Below are 18,295 nucleotides of genomic sequence, written 5' to 3'. Positions count from 1 at the left end.
AAACTACTTTGTTTGGTCTTCCAAAAGAGGACACGACTAGAAATGTATAACATATTTAAAATATATTATTTAAATAAGAGAGTGGCAAGCAGTTTTTGAGATTTCAGAATTTCCTTATTCAGTTTAATTTCCTAGTTCAGGTAAACAGGACTTGGATGGCTGAGCTGAACACAGAACACACACCTTGATCATCTCGTCCACATTCTCATGGGACAGATCAATAAAAGCCTCGGACCAGGGTACCCAGTCAAGTGGTTAACTAGTTTCTTTAACAAGTCTTTTATTTTAATTGATTTAAAAATCAATTGAATAGTCAAGTCAATAGTATGGGGTTTACTCATAGCTTCTGCTTTATGATGTTGTTCTGAAGAGAAGACAACATTTGTGAATCCCCTGTAAACAGTTTAGGACTGGGAATGAATGGGATTTTCCCGTCACACCGACAAATGTTATCAAAGAAAAAAAATCATTATGACAGACATAATCACAGTTATAAACGGAAACTGTAGCTGTAGGACACTAACCGCTCGTATTTAAAGAAGGTTCTGAATATGAACAAACTTTGGTTTCCAGTACAGAACTTATGCGACTGTCACGTATTAAATGTACGATTCGAGCATGGAGAGCAGTAGCAGAGATTTTATTCTGGGGAGATACATATATATATATATATCTCTCTCTCTTTTAAAGAAGCCTCACCACAGAGTCACCTGAACAAATCTGACTGCTTGTTCAGCTGCACAGAAGAGCAGGCCAGATCCCTGCCATCTGGTGACCAGACAAGTGTTTGATTTCATTTTGTTGTTGTTGTTGTTTTTTGGGATGTGGTTGATTGTCCTATGATGCTTTCATTCTGCTGATTAGTCAACTCATTCTGTTGTCTAGTTTTGTTCCTGCTCATGATGATAATGCTTTATGTAAAGTGGTTTACCTGTACATACAACTGTCGATTGTTATATTTTTATTCCTTATTTACTTGTTCTATTTTTTATTTATTTTTTATTATCTGTGTTTTTTGTTCTGTCACTGTCATTCTGTTTCACTGTGGAAGCTTCTGTCACGAAATAGCAAACCGTTTGAACGGTCAGATCAATATACTCAATTGTGTCATATTTCTCTGATTTGAACGAGGCGGCTTCACATATAGACCAATAGAATTACAAAGAATTTTTCTTTATTTTTACATATTTTGCACACACTCATCACTATTTTTGTGTATATGCAGAGATGTACATGCGCATAAAAGACTTTATTATCAGGAAAAAATGCAAGTGAACAGATTCAGTAACCAAAACACAAACAACAAACTGTTGGTCAAAACCGTGGAAAAAAAAAAACTCTTGCTTTTTTTTCTTCAAATTTAAATATAATGCAAAATGTGTAAGGCTCACACGTTCTGACTGTCTAATAGCTGTTTGACTGAGAGACTCTGAAGACGTCGTACTGATGTGAAGACAGACGTTGGGCATTGCACTTCAGTCTGACCGAAATTAGGAGGAATGTACACTTGTGTTGATCTGTAAGCATAAAGAGCATCCAAATGGAGAATAACCTCTGATAGCAATAGCAATAAATAAACGAGTAACGGAACAACCCTGATCGTTAAATTAAGTCAACAACTTTCTAGCTAACGGACAAAAACACAATAGAGGCCGAACAGGCAGACTGAAAGGGGGCAGGTGAAATACATCATGTTTTAAAGCCATAAAACGAAAGCTAAAGTAACCGAGAATAAATGAACATCTCTGCAGATTCGTCCCCATTCATAACCCCTCATGAAATACAAAGATAAAGTTCTGATATCATTCAAGAGCAGATTCAAATCTTATTGGTTTCTCTACACTTCAAACCGTTGCTTAAATAGTTTCACATCTAGATTTCTTCAACAAGTACGCTACTATTGAAATACTTTGGGACGGAAAGGAACTGAAAAGCTAGTTGGTCCATCGAGTCGGCCCAAGACTGTACGACGTGCTCGCACACATCTGAAGACCTTTACTACATAGACTAGCATCCTATAGTGAATGTTGTGCAGGAGGTTTGTATGCAAAATGTCTCAAGGGCCTGGGAATGTCAATGCTGGAACGCCGGCACACAGCATGCATGGCTTTTAGCTGGAAATGTGCTGGCTTTGCCAATCGAATTCCCTTCAGACCGCTAAAGGAAAGGTGAACGGACACGGGTGACCTTTGCCCTCCTCTGCCCACCGGAGAACGAATGAAGCATGCATGCTAGCTGGAACCGCTTCTGCTTTTGGAGGACGACTCGATTTGGTTGCAGCTCTGCCACATTTCTAAAGGCACACCAACTGTTGACATTCACAGCCAAAGGGGGAATTACTCGTTTAATACTCTTACAGCGAGTAAAGCTCATGCTCGGCCTCGGCGCCCGTGGCTCGTTCGGAGCATTTAGTGCCAGCTAGTTTTCAACGAAGAACAAATAGTGAAGGAATGATGGGCTGTCCTCATCTGCTGAAGACGAGCGGTCACATGGAGATGTTGCTGTACAGCTGCTCGATTTCCCTCCCGAAATACTCCTTCAGCTCCGGTCTCTTGGCTTTTAAAGTGGGGGTCAGCAATCCGTTTTGTATGGAGAACATTTCTTTATGGATGTGGATGTCTTTAACCTGTCAGGAGTCAAAGAAATCATTGTGGATTATTAAATCAAGCAGGACTCTACATGCACACTGTGTTGATGGTTCCATCAAGAACCTTTAACATCCACGGAAAATGGTTCTTTAGATTATTTAAATCCTCACAGTAAGAAAAAAGTAGTTATTTTAAGAATTGTTCCCTAAGAGTTTTTGGGGAACCAAATATTCTTCTGTGGCACTGCTGTGAAAAACAACTTTTTTTAAGAGTGTAAGCATGTCATTGTTGACTGTTTTAAATGTGAAGCATAATGTTCTGTGCAACTTCTGGCACCGAACTGCAATCTGCTTGTTTTGGGCCATAATAACTACACTGGATCGAGCATAATATAATAATAACAACAGTGAACACAGACACCAGTTTCAGTTACATTTAATTTATTTTAAATGATTTTTGCTGCGTACTTAATAATATTTCGGGGACAAATTTGTGATTTAAACCAGACAAAATCTCCCAAAACTTCCTTTTGGGGGACATCTTTGTTTGTATGGTATAAAGTAAATCAAGTTTTTAAAAGTTTTACAAATGCAGAAAGTTTTATGTTTGGGTAAGTGTGTGGTTTAGGGTTACATTATAATATTTATAGCTCTGTATAAAAACAATGGAAGTCCAGGAATTTGATGCAATGTCCCAATTTAGACGAGTACATGTGTGTGTTTATATGACTTTTGCCCAATTATTGATGTCGTTACACCTCTGTCTTGCCGTTGCATTGCTGATCACGGTTTTGAGAATCAATAAATTTGCTCTTTCCATTGAACACAAGAATGCGCAGTAATCTCAGATGATTTAATCAAATTATCATCATATGAAATGCTTTTGAAGAACCACATCAGCCAGAGAGGAATGATCACGATCAGAAGATGTGGCGCGTCACAGCATCTCAGATGTTTTATAAAGAACAGGCCTCTGGTTGGAAGCACTCATTAGTCTGCTGCAGCAATGACACACTTCATCTTAAACTCAAAAGGAAATCTAATTTAGCAATAGTGTGGAAATACAACATGTTATTTCCACACCAAAGAGTGTTTAGTCAACAGTAACCGCACTGTCGTGTCGATGGCCTGTGTTGCAAACGCACCTGTTCGAATGAATGGAGGCCACTAGCTTTTCCCAAGCGCACCATGTCATCCAGAACGGCTTTCTTAAGCTCCTTCAGACGTGAAACAGAGACAGTGGTCAAAAAAAAAGAAAAGCAGCACATCTGTGCCACATGTGTTCAGGGTGAGCCTTACTTTATTTCCACACAGCTCGTCAAAGCATCCCTCGAAGCCTTTCTTCTGAGCCCACAAGGGTAAGACCTCCGGATCCAGGACGATGATTCCCACCAGACACGACTGCACACACAATCACTCAGGTGTTATGAACCAGCAGCGCTGCTAAATCGCGTGACACGCTAATAACGTGAGCCACTGACCTGCAGGCTGTCTCCGTGGATGTAGAGCTGAGACACGGGCTCGCTGCGGATGTAGATGCTCTCGATCTTCTCCGGGGAAATATATTCACCTTGAGCTAACTTGAAGATGTGCTTCTTCCTGTCGATGATCTTCAGTGTGCCGTTCTGATGGATAGATCATAACATCACAACATGTTGACACAGAGTACAGATATTTAGTGGCGTTCATCATCGTCTTCGTATAAAGGCTGACGTACCGGCAGCCACTTGCCAATGTCTCCGGTGTGAAGCCATCCGTCTGCATCCAGCGTCTCAGCCGTCCTCACGGGATCCTTCAGATAACCCTTGAAGACATTAGGGCCTTTCACACAGATCTGAGAAACAATACGGGAGATGTTTTATTTTAAATGTTATTAGTTTGTTTGGTGAACGAAATGTAGCACTGCATCAGTGTCTCAGCAATGGATGCTCTGCAGTGAATGGGTGCCGTCAGAATGAGAGTCCAAACAGCTGATAAAAACATCACAATAATCCACAAGTAATCCACAGCACTCCAGTCCATCAGTGAACATCTGGAGAAGACAAAAGCTGAAACTAATCCAGCATTAAGACGTTTTTAACGAAAATACCATAGAGTCCATAATCCATAATAACTCTTCCTCCAGTGAAAAAGTGCATCTCTTGGTGTCTCATATGTGTTTAGAGCTGTTTAAACGCTGCTTGATCTGTGCAGATTTCTCTCCTGATTCACACCAGAACACTTTTTCACTGGAGGAAGCGTTATTATGGATTATAGACTTGTATTTTAGTTAAAAGCGTCTTAATGCTGGATGTTTCAGCTTTTGTCTTCTCCAGATGTTAACTGATGGACTGGAGTGCTGTGGATTATTGTGATGTTTTTATCAGCTGTTTGGACTCTCATTCTGACGGCACCCATTCACTGCAGAGCATCCATTGCTGAGACACTGATGCAGTGCTACATTTCTACAAACCTGATGAAGAAACACACTCATCCTGATCTCAGATGATCTGAGGGTGAGCACATTTACAGCACATGTTCATGTTTAGCTGAACTGTTTCTTTCATACCACTGTGCATCTGTGAATCTGCTCTCAAACATTGTGCATCATGAAGAGCGATATTCAAATTAAAATGACTTGATTCTTGAGGTATTCCAGAACAGCATGTCATTTAAAAGAGAGAGAAACTGTTGTATCTCGCATATTCTGACAGGATCACCAGGAAATCACAATATTTATGGTTCAGAATTTCACTATATATGAAAATCTATATTTTTACCCTTTGAAATAGATTATTATGGACACTCACATGTATGCAGGGTTTATGAAATTACTACATCGTGCTTAGAACACGACATTTTAGAGTAATTTCGTTTTTAAAAAATGTACAAAATCAGCATGAATACTGAGAATACATTTCTGCAAATGTAAGCAGATTTCTACTTTTCTCTTTCCGTCGTGTGAAGTAGCTTTTGAGAGGATTTCTGTTTGCTCAGACAGTGTTAACTAACCTCTCCCTCTCCTTTAGCAGCAAAGTAGTTCTTCTCAGCCACATCCAGCAGTTTAATGAGATTACAGGGCAGCGGAGCGCCTACATGACCTGCAGAAACAAACCAGAGGAGAACGTGGACAAAACACCTGCATAACTTCATCACAGTTAGCTGATGATACGCTTTAGCTCTCATGTTCAGTTCTGTGTTCTCTTGTTAATCTGTTTCCTCGGCTGTTAATTAGCTCCCTGATTGCCCTGATCTCTTATTTAGATTTCATGTTATTCTCCAGCGTTTTCCTTCTTGTGGATTTATTATTAAAAGAAACTCTTTGTTGATTCTACTCCTTCGCCGTGTGCTTTCTATAGCAACACGTGACATTAGCACACTAGCACGTTTCAGCAGACTCTTTACAGCATGGATGAACACGGAGACAAACCTGTACAAACGTTTCAATACAGAAATGTAAAATGACTGTGTTTCTATATCACTACTGAAAACTCTTTACACGCTCTTCTGTTTTAAAATATAAAGCAATCCCCGAGCCAAAGAATGATATCATGTATGATCTGCTGTGTTTCATCTGTTCTCAACAGGCATAAATACAGTGTGTGTTACAGATGATTCAGGAGTACATGACTCACTACTGAGAGCAAAACTCAAATGAAGTGTTCTGTAGAAACCAGCCAGAAGAGGGAGAGCTTTCCGTACAGTTGTGTGTTTGCTGACACAATGGACACAGACTCTGAAGCATGTGTCTCACAATTACTTCATTCTGCTGCACAGTATTCAGCTGGACTGAATGCACACCGCGTCAGTCTGTGGAGGATATTATCTTGATTATTAAAGGCGTATTTCTGATCTGAGCTGAACTCAAACAAACCCTCAGATTGCAGCGATGAGTGCAGATTTGTCTTCCTTGTGGTTTTTGTTAAACCTCACCATACTCAAATCTGTTACATTAGTTCCTGGTTTCGTTTAAACCTTAAAATTGGATTTAATATGAATAAAACATATTTTGTTAGTCAGTGTTTAATTTAGATTACTTACTGTTAATAAAGGCAACGTCTAGACCTCAGTGTGTATTGTGATGGCCTTTTAAAATATGCATCATATTTTCTCTTGTACCAACAAAACAACATCAGAAAAAAAACCTGTTAAAAAAATTAATTTTTAGGCATGTAATTTATTAACATCTTAATTACCTGTTTTTGTTTTGTTTTTCCCAAGTTATAAATATTATGTATCACTGAACCAACCTATATAAATCAATTTATACCAACAAAACTATGTTCATCAGTTAAAAATAGCTCTTTGAGGTAGCAGTTGTAGGTTAATAATAATATTTATTTTCGTTTTTTTCTTTGAGGAGTGTTATTTGCTTTTAGACCAACTGAACAAAACAGAACCAAGCTGTGATTAGACCGATATATAAAATGTTGTTTAAATGCGCCGGAGGTCATGAAAGCTGTGCTGCATCTGGAGTCTCACCGGCCGTCCAGTCTCCAGGTGTGGTGTAGGTGCATCCAGCGGTGCACTCCGTCTGACCGTACGCCTCGTACACCTGCACACAGAGCAGCGGCCGCGTGAGGAAACACTAACGCTAAGCAGCAGCAGCTACAGCCGGCGGGTCTCACCTGACAGCCCAGCGCCGCTCTCAGGAAGTCCAGCACGGTCGCAGACGCGGGAGCCGCTCCGGTGATGATCATCCGTAACCTGCCCCCCAGACTGGCCTGTGAGGAGATCAGACGAGCGGTCACACATCAGCACGGCTGCGGCTTCATGTCTCACTGGAGCTGGGTCACGCACCTGGATCTTGTGGAAGAAGATCTTGTCCCAGATGCTGTCGCTGCGGATCACGCCGCGGCACACCTCCAGCCCTTTCCTCTGAGCCGCGAAGTTCAGCAGCCAGCGCTTGACCGAGGTGTTGGCCCGACTGAAGATCTGAGCGACAACAGAGACAGATGTGCTGGATGTAGTATGATGCACACACGTTTTGTAGCTGCACGAACAAATGTGAGGCTTTCATCTCAAGGTAAACCACCACTGCATCAGAGCTGCATCCGCCTCGTCCTCATACTGTGCTGAGTGTGACCTGGGACTCATCCATAGTCCTCTCTTCGAGCCGCTCCAGTCGGCCGACTTACAGCCCCTGTCGCTGTCTAATTCCCTACATTAGTGGAGAGGGTCTCATATTTGGCTCATGCTTTATAGGAGCTCTCATTACATGAACGCCATCTGTTCGTCCAGCTACACAAACATGAACAAATCAGGCTTCAGTATCAGAGTTAACAGGAGTTTCCCATGAGCACCCTTAACACAACGCTCACTCCCTTGTCTCAGGGAACCAAGGTTACTTTAGTAACCAGAGCATTTTCTACTATCCAAACTGTGTTTTCTATCCCCTTACACTAACCCGCCACCTAAACCTACCCCTCACACAAAACTACAGCCATTTTTAGATTCTAAAACCACACACAGTTTATTTTTTCTAAAGCCTTTTGGTTTACGGGGACACAGGAAGTGTAAACAGCATAAACCATGTTTACGTTGTAATACTCATGTCATTATACACATGTGTCCTCATAAACCATATATACCAGAACACACACACACTCTCTCTCTCTCTCACACACACACACTCACACTCACACACACACACACACACACACTCCCAGACACACACACTCACACACACTCACACTCATACACACACACAGACAAACACACACACTCAGTAATTTCAAGAGCCTCAAAATATGAAAATATTTATAATTTAACAAAACAAACAGCAAATATTAATAAACCATGAGTTGCTTATCAAAACCTCCTGAAAACACACTATGAAGGTCAGAGCTCTGCACATCTGCTGCAGGAAGACCACAATAAAAAACAGAAACTAAAAATAGTAACATGTAAATTAACTAGATTCAGTTTTTTAAAAATGCTTACACAGTTTTTGAAAACTCAGTTTCTCAAAACCACAAAACACACACACAACTCGCAAAACGCCACACATATCTTGCAAAAGCAAACACTTGATTCAAAACGGTTTTAACTCTTCTAAAAAATTTATTTTTGAGTAGTAACTCTACATACAAACTTAAAATAATTATCCACATGCACGCCAAACTACACACAGATGTGAGGAACGTAAAACACAACTCTCTCGTGTGTGTTCTGCTTGTTCATAGAGCACTCGCACACATACGCATATATACACATATACACTCTATATATGTACATGTATATATTATGTACGTACAACTGATGAATTGTGCACAGTTATGCAACTGAGCAACAGCAAGCAAGCAAATAACAACCTGAGTGACTGTGTGCATTGTTACTCTTTAGTAAATAATATCTTTGTGTGAATCAGTCAATGACTTTCATATGCAGACGCTCAGAAAGCGGTCAGGCTCTCACCTTGTCATACATGCGGTTCAGGAGTCGAGGCACCACTGGAAATATGGTGGGCCGGAGAGCCTTCATATCGTCCGGAAGCAGACGGATATCGCCTTGGAAAAAGCCAATCCTCCCGCCGTGGCAGATGACCACCGCCTAGAGTTCAGGAACAGCAGACTGTTAGTGATCAGAAATACTCAGAAATATTTGACTGTACTGACTGACAATATGAGACCAGAACAAGACTCAGACTGAACTGATCTGAATAATGACACTATTGTCTTCTGCAGAGCTGCTTTACAGCTGAAATAAAAAAGGCTCATAATGGATGATTTCTGCAACATTAATACATATTAAATATCAATATTTTCCTGTTTATTACTGTGAACCCATGCGCTCTAGGAACATTTTGCTAACATTCCTATTAAGTTATAAAAATGTTACTTCAGAATAATTTTTAAATGTTTTAAACTGCGAGTGTTAGAGGAACATTCCATTATATCACTTTGGAAATGTTATGAGAACGTTACATTTGAATGTTCTTTTGATGTTTAAATCACCAATTTCTTTATATTTTAAGAACGTTTCCTCTCAACATTACCAGAACATAAATCAAATATTTCCTCCCGCCGTGGCAGATGACCACCGCCTAGAGTTCAGGAACAGCAGACTGTTAGTGATCAGAAATACTCAGAAATATTTGACTGTACTGACTGACAATATGAGACCAGAACAAGACTCAGACTGAACTGATCTGAATAATGACACTATTGTCTTCTGCAGAGCTGCTTTACAGCTGAAATAAAAAAGGCTCATAATGGATGATTTCTGCAACATTAATACATATTAAATATCAATATTTTCCTGTTTATTACTGTGAACCCATGCGCTCTAGGAACATTTTGCTAACATTCCTATTAAGTTATAAAAATGTTACTTCAGAATAATTTTTAAATGTTTTAAACTGCGAGTGTTAGAGGAACATTCCATTATATCACTTTGGAAATGTTATGAGAACGTTACATTTGAATGTTCTTTTGATGTTTAAATCACCAATTTCTTTATATTTTAAGAACGTTTCCTCTCAACATTACCAGAACATAAATCAAATATTAATAATGCTGTCAGAATGTTCCATAAACATTATTTTAAGACTGTTAGCTGTGAAGCTGCTGTGAAAGAGTCTGGATTGTATAAAGCACTACAGAGAAATCCGTGACTTCACTATTCATAATACATGTGTGCGTGTTTCATAACAGAGCCGTTTTCATGTGAACAGAATCACAGAGTGATGATCGCGTCAATAGGCTGCTCTGTTTCAACTGCATTAAGGAAACAAACCGGTGGCTCCTTTAAGAGATAGAGATCAGCAGGTCATATAAGGACTGAAGCGTCTGAGAAAGAGGAAGTGCATGTTTCGATGTGCTCGTAGGAGTGGTTTCATGCCCTTGTTAGTGTGCACTGCTGACAGAGAGTCAAACTGTAACCTGATTCAGCAGAGCTAGAATTTGTGCTGGAGGGTGTGTGTGTGTGTGTGAGTGAGTGAGTGAGTGTGTGTGTGTGTGTGTGTGTGTGCGTGTGTGTGCATGTTTATGTGGCTTATGAGGACACAAATTTGTATAATAACATGGGTATGACATAGGTATTACAACGAGAAGGTAATTTAAGAGGACATTTTCAGTGTCCCCAAAATTCAAAAGGCTTATAAATAATTCAGAACGAGTTTTTTTGAAAATCTAAAAATGCAGAAAGTCTCCTGTGAGGGGTAGGTTTAGGGGTAGGGTTGGTGTAGGGCAATAGAATATACGGTTTGTACAGTATAAAAACCATTACGCCTATGCAGAGTCCCCATAAACCATAAAAACAAACCTGTGTGTGTGTGTGTGTGTGTGTGTGTTTGAGCTCTGAAGGAGCTGAGCTTCTGCATCAGAATATGTCACAGGAAACATGCAGACGTTTTCTCACATGCGTCTCACCTCAATCAGCCTCTCGAACATGTGAGCAAGAGGCAGGAAGGAAATGAGAACGTCATCTTTGTTCGGAAAGATCACCTTCTGCAGAGGCACAAATGGAAAATGCTGCAGTTAGTCCGATAAGTGCCAGTCAACACACTGCAGAGGGGATTCGAACACAAAACACTCACATCTGTGACTTTCAAGAAGCCGGCGAAGTCTGCGACAACGTTCCCGTGCGTCAGCATCACTCCCTTCGGATTTCCTGAAGGACAAACACACACGAGTCACGCCAGAGCGGCCCAGTATTGTGCAGACTAATAAAGAGGTGACGTCACAGTACTCTGCGTTAGATCACACTGCGTTATTCTCTTCACTAGCGCTCAGTGTCTTTACATCAGCTGCTGATTTGAGTGAATGCAAGAGGAGAACTAATGAAGTCACTCTCTAATAGATTTAAGCCACTTGGCCATAAAATCTTGCTCTATGGAAAAGGCATTACAGATATAACAGGCCCATACGGCAAAAATATATTTGCTAAGATATGGTAAACATATTTTCTACCAATATATGTTTTGGCTATTTGGTATTTTGGTATATTTTTTAAAATATATATTTGCCCTCAGTATATTTCACCTCACATTCCAAGCAAACCGTAATTTGTTGTCTACAACATGTGTGAACACTTTTGAATAAAAATCAGCAAGAACATACTTTAAAAAATTTAATATTACAATATATGTATACATACATATATACAAATATTAAAATGAATATAAAAATACATTAAAATAAAAAACAATATTATATTTTTTTCATTTCAAGCAGTCTCATTTCCCCCAGTTTAGAATTGACTGCAATCAAGATGTATTGTGGATGGAAATATATTACCCCTGAAATACATTCTGAAATGTATTTTGGTATATAAAGTTTAAAACTAAATATATATTTTAGGTTCAAAAATGTATTTCATGGAGCTTCAACATCTTCAACACGGCGTGCTTTGTGTTAAAAGTGTGGAACTACATTCAGACAGAAGTGAGAGATCAGTAATTCTTCCTCGGTCACTCCCTTCAGCTCTTCTGAAAATACTCTGAATTCTTAAGCGCTCTTGAGATAAACTCAAGGACAAGAAGGGAGGAAAGGAGCATCAGGACTCCTGAGAAGCGTGGGATCAAACGCATGAGAATGGACAGTTATACGTGTGATGATTATGAACTATCTGAGGAGTGTCACACACACACTCACACACGCACACACACACACGCACACACACACACATACATACAAACTCACACAGACACTCACACGCGCACACACAAACTCACACGCACACACACACACACACACACACACACACAACACAGAACTTCAGTCCACTCGTTGGGTTTCTCATAATCCCAGAAACCTGTGTAACGAAGCATTTAAAATCACACCAAATCTGATTTGTTGAAAGCAAATTTGGGCAAGGTTCAAGTATGTGGCGCTCCGAGCTTCTTTTGGTATTTACTTACAATGGCCTCCTGAACAGAGCTCAGAGAAACTCGTATGATAGCCAGGATTAAAGTATCACTCTCGCTGCTTCTGCACTTTGTAGATGAATGTGAAAAAGCGGTCCGGTTTACCTGAATCTAGCCAAAACTGTAAATCAGCCTGCATGAGCACAGATCACACTGACAATGTGAGAAACAGGACGCTTTTATAGTGCTGCTATTACTGTCACCCAATCTCGCATACACACACACACACACACACACACACACACAGACATTTCCAGCTGTGCAGGTGGTGTTTGTGTGTGTACAGCAGGTGATTTACTTCACACTCCCCTGAAGGAGCTGCTCATTTCTGACTTGTACTAAATTCCGTTTTACTTGACTGATATTGTGTGTTTGCATATAGGGTTATATATATATATATATACGTAGCATCTACCAGCAGGGGCTAACTGGACCATCAAATACCAGCTAACTATTTATGAACTACCTCTCATGAACCTCACATAAACTATAAAATAAAATTTAAATTTTTAATCCAATTTTGTCTAAAAAAAATCTCTTGATTTCTGAGAGTCTCATCAAATAATGAATCAAAGAGGAGATGTTAAAAGCTCAAGTTCATTCACTGCACTGGAAATGTAAAGTCGAGTCAGGCGCATTGCATTGTGGGAGATTCAGGATTCTGCTCTCATATTCCAAACAAACAGTGAACAAGGTTTTAAAAATGAGTTGAAATGACTTGTACATCCAATTCCATTATAATTTATATTTAAAGCAGCAAAATTTGTGGCAGCGTACAAACAACAAAACACTGATATGTGTTCCTGCTCGCATACATTCATATGAAAAAGCAAATTTATCTTTTCAAAGCAAAATATATATTCTAGCATCACATGCAGAACTGGGTTAAAGTTACTGTACCTTCAAAACATCAAAACATGCTAATGACATCTAAATGAACAGGTTTTATTCAAGTCAGAAATAACATTTAGCATCTGAATCAACCTAAAAACATTCATTTACACCAACAAAACTCCTTTATCTGGGTTAAATGGGCTCTTTCGGGGAATATTTGCAGGTTTGACAGTGTGGGCTAACCTGTGGTTCCGCTGGTGAAGCAGACGATGGACAGATCATCTGGACCGGGAGGCTGGAAGAACAGATGAGCATACGTCAGTCTCAGTCAACTATAGCAGCTCAGGGAACTTGACATTTACATTTCTGCATTTATCCTGAGAAAAACTGATCACTGGACAGCTGCTGACCAATCCTGCGCAGTCAATGAGTCACGTGACACAAGATTCTCGACAAATAACAGTGACAGTGAAAACGCATGCTTTTACACACTACACTGAAGAAACTAAACATATACTCAAACTGGTTTTATTCAAGTCAGAACCATTATTTAATAACTTCACTGACTCAACCAAAATACATTAATTTATACAAACAAAATGACTTTTTATGGGTTAAATCAGGTATAAATCGCAGGCTACCCCTTAATACAGCGTATGGTTTTACATAAGTCACATTATGTAGGATGTTTGCAGTCCCACATCTCTCAAACATATGTCAGCTATGACAAGCGCGGTGTGTTCTGTGATGAATAAGTGCTGGTGAAACACTCGTTGCACACTTACCACAGGTTTCCTGTAGTGCTCTCGACCCAGAGCCTAAAAACAACATCAAGACATCAACAAACAACTTCCTGAGACGTTAATCAAGCCATACACTAGGCCCACATGATTCATTCTGCATTCTCATGTCTTCTGCAGCGTGTTCGGTGTTCATGTCGCTCACACGTGAATGCCGTTAATGTAAAGGAACAAGGAACAAACCCAGGCCTGCTGCCATGAGACTGCATTCAGGAATGTTGTCTTTCTCAGACCGATCGTCAGATAAACTACTGAGGAAAACATCTGCTGGACTCCTTCTGCTCAACGCCAGATGCATTATGGGAGAACCAGCTCATTTCTTACCAACCATTATAGCATCATTTCTTTCTTTTCTGTGATTTTTAGGTGAATTTCTTGTACGCTCTCTTCAGTCCAGTGAAACTGAACACATCTCACCTCCACATCTCTGAGGGCCCGGATGTGAACGCTGCACTTCTGAGCTTCTTCTAGCAGCTGAGTGTCAAAGGCATCCATGAGGATGATCATCTTCAGACCCGGCGTGTCTCCTCGCTGAACGTTCTCCAGGAGCACCGCAGCTTTCTGTGCTTTATCACAGATCACTGTGGAGATCTCAGCTGAAAAACAAGATGTGCACCGTCAAAGAGGGACAGCAACATCAGTACATTTTTCAAAATAAAGGTCCATTTTTGACATCTGTGGAACCACTAAATGTTCTTAAAGGTTCTTTAGATTATTAAAAGGTTCTTCACACAAAGAAAACAGTGGTTCTATTAAGAACTGATCTTCTTTGCCGAACCAAAAATGGTTTTTCTACGGCATCGCTGCAAAGAAAATCCCTTTTGGATTCTTTATTTGGAAGAGTTCAGAAAGGAATGGATGTGGTGTCGGTGGAGCCTCACCTGTGTTAATAATATAACGGATGGCGTCGGGTCCGAGAGTGTCGTACAGCGGCACCACCACCATCGAGTACGTGTAGCACGCCAGCTCAGAGATGATCCACTGCGAACCAAGAACACAGAGGAGCTCATGAGTTTCTGTTCACTGCTTCTGGTAGCTTCATGTTCTGATGTCTGGTGTTTTACCTCAGGCCTGTTCTGAGCAAACACCCCGATGAACTGATCTGGACTGGGCTGACATCCCTGAGACAGCAGACCGGAGCCCAAGTGCTCCGCTCTGCTGGACACCTGCAGGAGACACCGCCACAGAGACATGCAGCAATCCACATCGCTCGAAACATCAACATCACTGTAGTGCCTTACCAAGCAATGCATTACTGTAATCTAATTACAGTTCCCTTGTAAGTTATTCACAGTTACTTCTGATGTAATTGCATTAAATTCTGTATAGGCTTCAGAACAATTCTATATAAAAACAACAGTGGATTTAACATCTAATGTTATAATGTATCACTTTAAATGCTTTGGTCAATAATTTATGCCATTTATATGATTTATTTTAAAGAATCAAAAGAGCAGGTTCATGTCTATCCTTGAGTTGCTCAACTGATCGAGGCTGGTATGATATTTAGAAAGTAATTAGTAGTAAGTCATGCAATACTTATTAAAGAGAGTAATTAGTACAGTAATCAAACTACACTGATTAGTAGCTAGCAATGAGTTACTTTTTTAGAGTAACCTACCCAACTCTCTGAAAGCCTTCTGAAATCGTAAGTTTGGTAAAAAGTACAATGTTCTCTTAGCAGTCAAACCCACCGTATTGTTTTCTGTTGCAGCTGTAAACGGGAGTGTGTCTCACTCGTCTACTTGTGATCAGATTGAGCAGCAGCTGTAAACTCACCTCTCTGTAGGACAGCCATTTGTAGGGTTGATTGGGGAGTCTGGAGCCTAAAAAGGGTCCGTCACCTGCTCAGAAACACCAGAGAGACGTCAGATCGTCACACTCATCCACTCTGAAGATCATCTCAAACACGTCTACATCTCAAACGGCCTTTATTCTCTTCTCACGCGGATCTCAGTTAAATTACCAGCCAAAAGATTGGAATGACTACGATTATTTGAGTGTTTCTGAAAGAAGTCTCTTCTGCTTTTACTTGATCAAAAATACTATACTGTGAAATATCATTACAACAACTGTTTTCTATGCTGTAAGTGATTGAAATTTTAGAGCATTATTAATCACTATATTTATGTATGCCAAACATGTTATAACACACCTCTGCGTATAACTCAGATAAAGTCAATGGTGTGTCCAAATGTGGACATTCGGCTGCTGAGGCCTGCGCTGTGAGGTTTACCCAAAATGCTGTTTGGTCATCACATGATTTGCATGACTCGGGGTTCACATGTGTGGCATATGCCCTGCTCCAGTATAACTGATGTGGCAGTACATGCATGCGTGTGCAGATCTGCTCGGCGACGCTCACCAGTGATGTGCAGGCCGCGCTGAAACACCTCGTACATGGTCTTGGCGTCCTCGTGGTAATACGAGAGCAGCGTGGAGCTGTCGCCCATCATGGACCTTCGAGCGCCATCCTCCATCTGGAAAACAGGAGGCGCTCTTCTGTAAATCCCTTTTCATTAACCGTATGAAAGATGCATTGTTGGACTGGTTGTGTAGTACTTGTTTGCATCCGTATTTGCATTCGTGTTTGCATTCTCCTGGACTGTGTGCTCGCTTTAGAGCTTTTATCTTCGACCATAATGCCATTGTTTAAAACCAAACGCCCGTCTGCATGTGGAGAGCTTTCAAGAGGACTACAGTGCAGGAAATTTTATCATTATCTTCTCCTGAACTGCGTTTGATAAGAGAGTATTGAATTATATATATGGTGATGATCTTATTGTTTTTAGGCCAGCTGCCACAGATGTTTTGCTTATGCAAAAACCTCAGGTCTGAGCCAGAGTTGAACACAAAGGACTCAGACAAAAGACAGCTCATCAGGACAGCGTGAACCAGTCTAAACATGTACTCACATTTAGCTTGATGATTTATCGTCGAAGTGATAAAGGCATAATGTTGGAGCTGCATACGTATGTGACACTCATGAAAGCTCTCTTCTGTGTGAGTTTATATCAGCTCTGCTCATCAGATGCATCATGGGATGCTTTTGCACACTAGTGAAGGAGGAACATATGTGATGAACACTTCATCACGATTAATAACTAATGATTAGTCATGTGAGCAGAAGCCTTTAGATCAGCGCTTCTCAAGCTTATGACTCCAAAGCTATTTACTGTCAAAAACATTTATATTTATAATATTTCTGCCATAATGACAAAGCTGCTCATTTTCAAACTTTTTATTTACAGAAATTAGGCAATATATCAAAAGAAATCAATAAAATATTTTAAATAATTATAAATAATTTCAAATAATTACATTTCATAACCCCAGTAACTGAATGTTCTACATGGTTTACACTTTTTATTACCAATGAATTAACACGACTTTTCTAGTTTTATTATTTTTTTACCAGTATTATTTTAGTATCATTTAGATATTACTATAGTTAATATATTGAATTAGTTTTCATTTTTGTTTTCAGTTTGTTTTTAGCTACAGTTTTTAACAAATTTTTATTAGTTTTTTAGTTATTTTAGTACATCAAGTTGAACTAAATTCAAATGTGAAATGTTTCAATGGCAACTAGCTGAAATCAAATGTATTTAAACCTTGTTTTAAACAATATAAAGCCTTGCGGCTCCTCAGAAGGTCCCGGGCCCCTGCTTGAGAACCAGAGGTTTGTCTGTTTGACTGCAGCATGATTATCGTCACACATTTGATTGGCCAGCGCTGAACACCTGATCCGAGGTTTACCTGCACTTCCTGTGACTGCAGCCGGAGGTCGCAGGGCGGCGTGATGGGCCGCGGCCGAGTGGAGATCCAGTAGGCCAGCACAGCGGTCAGAGCACCCAGACCCAGCAGCGTGGAGGTGGGCAGAGAGCGGAGGAACTGACCCAGATCATCCAGCTCAGGCAGCTGAAGACCCAGCAGCAGATCCCGAGACTGCATCTTCTCCACAAGCGTGGAGCTGAGCTCTGACACACACACACAAACACACACACACACATCAGACCAGATTCAACATGCATGATCATGTGTAAGGATAAATCAGAAAGCACAAAGTCACAGTTTGTCTGGACATCAACACAAACACACAGCCGCGCTCCGGTTCTTCTGATGGCTTACACATTAACATCCAGTCTGCTGTCTGACCCAAATGCTTCTGAACGTGTACGTATGCACACACACACACACACACACACACACACACGCACACACACA

At 40.3% G+C, this 18,295-nt stretch overlaps 1 protein-coding gene across 2 annotated transcripts in view; it reads right to left on the bottom strand.

Annotated features, from left to right (window-relative positions):
- Positions 1-1,851: 1,851 nt before the first annotated feature.
- acsl6 (acyl-CoA synthetase long chain family member 6) overlaps positions 1,852-18,295 on the bottom strand; it is a 25,003-nt gene continuing 8,559 nt past the window's right edge. Inside the window, exons 2-21 of one of the 2 annotated variants that reach the window (XM_016256663.1) lie at positions 17,828-18,048; positions 16,434-16,548; positions 15,848-15,912; positions 15,133-15,234; positions 14,950-15,049; positions 14,486-14,664; positions 14,054-14,086; positions 13,512-13,563; positions 11,106-11,179; positions 10,939-11,016; positions 8,984-9,118; positions 7,367-7,501; positions 7,195-7,290; positions 7,049-7,121; positions 5,579-5,667; positions 4,305-4,421; positions 4,069-4,212; positions 3,887-3,988; positions 3,733-3,804; positions 1,852-2,626 (exon numbers count right to left, since the gene is read on the bottom strand). In XM_016256663.1, coding sequence (XP_016112149.1) covers positions 2,486-2,626; positions 3,733-3,804; positions 3,887-3,988; positions 4,069-4,212; positions 4,305-4,421; positions 5,579-5,667; positions 7,049-7,121; positions 7,195-7,290; positions 7,367-7,501; positions 8,984-9,118; positions 10,939-11,016; positions 11,106-11,179; positions 13,512-13,563; positions 14,054-14,086; positions 14,486-14,664; positions 14,950-15,049; positions 15,133-15,234; positions 15,848-15,912; positions 16,434-16,548; positions 17,828-18,048 — 2,123 coding nt within the window. In that variant the 3' untranslated portion in view covers positions 1,852-2,485. The remainder of the gene's footprint in view (positions 2,627-3,732; positions 3,805-3,886; positions 3,989-4,068; positions 4,213-4,304; positions 4,422-5,578; positions 5,668-7,048; positions 7,122-7,194; positions 7,291-7,366; positions 7,502-8,983; positions 9,119-10,938; positions 11,017-11,105; positions 11,180-13,511; positions 13,564-14,053; positions 14,087-14,485; positions 14,665-14,949; positions 15,050-15,132; positions 15,235-15,847; positions 15,913-16,433; positions 16,549-17,827; positions 18,049-18,295) is intronic. The other variant, XM_016256664.1, reaches the window with a different exon arrangement.

The sequence above is a fragment of the Sinocyclocheilus grahami genome, unplaced genomic scaffold (genome assembly GCF_001515645.1).
Source record: "Sinocyclocheilus grahami isolate Dianchi unplaced genomic scaffold, SAMN03320097.WGS_v1.1 scaffold1458.1, whole genome shotgun sequence".
Classification (NCBI taxonomy): domain Eukaryota; kingdom Metazoa; phylum Chordata; class Actinopteri; order Cypriniformes; family Cyprinidae; genus Sinocyclocheilus; species Sinocyclocheilus grahami.
Note: the sequence above shows the minus strand (reverse complement) of the source record. Positions and strands in the feature narration are given on the sequence as shown.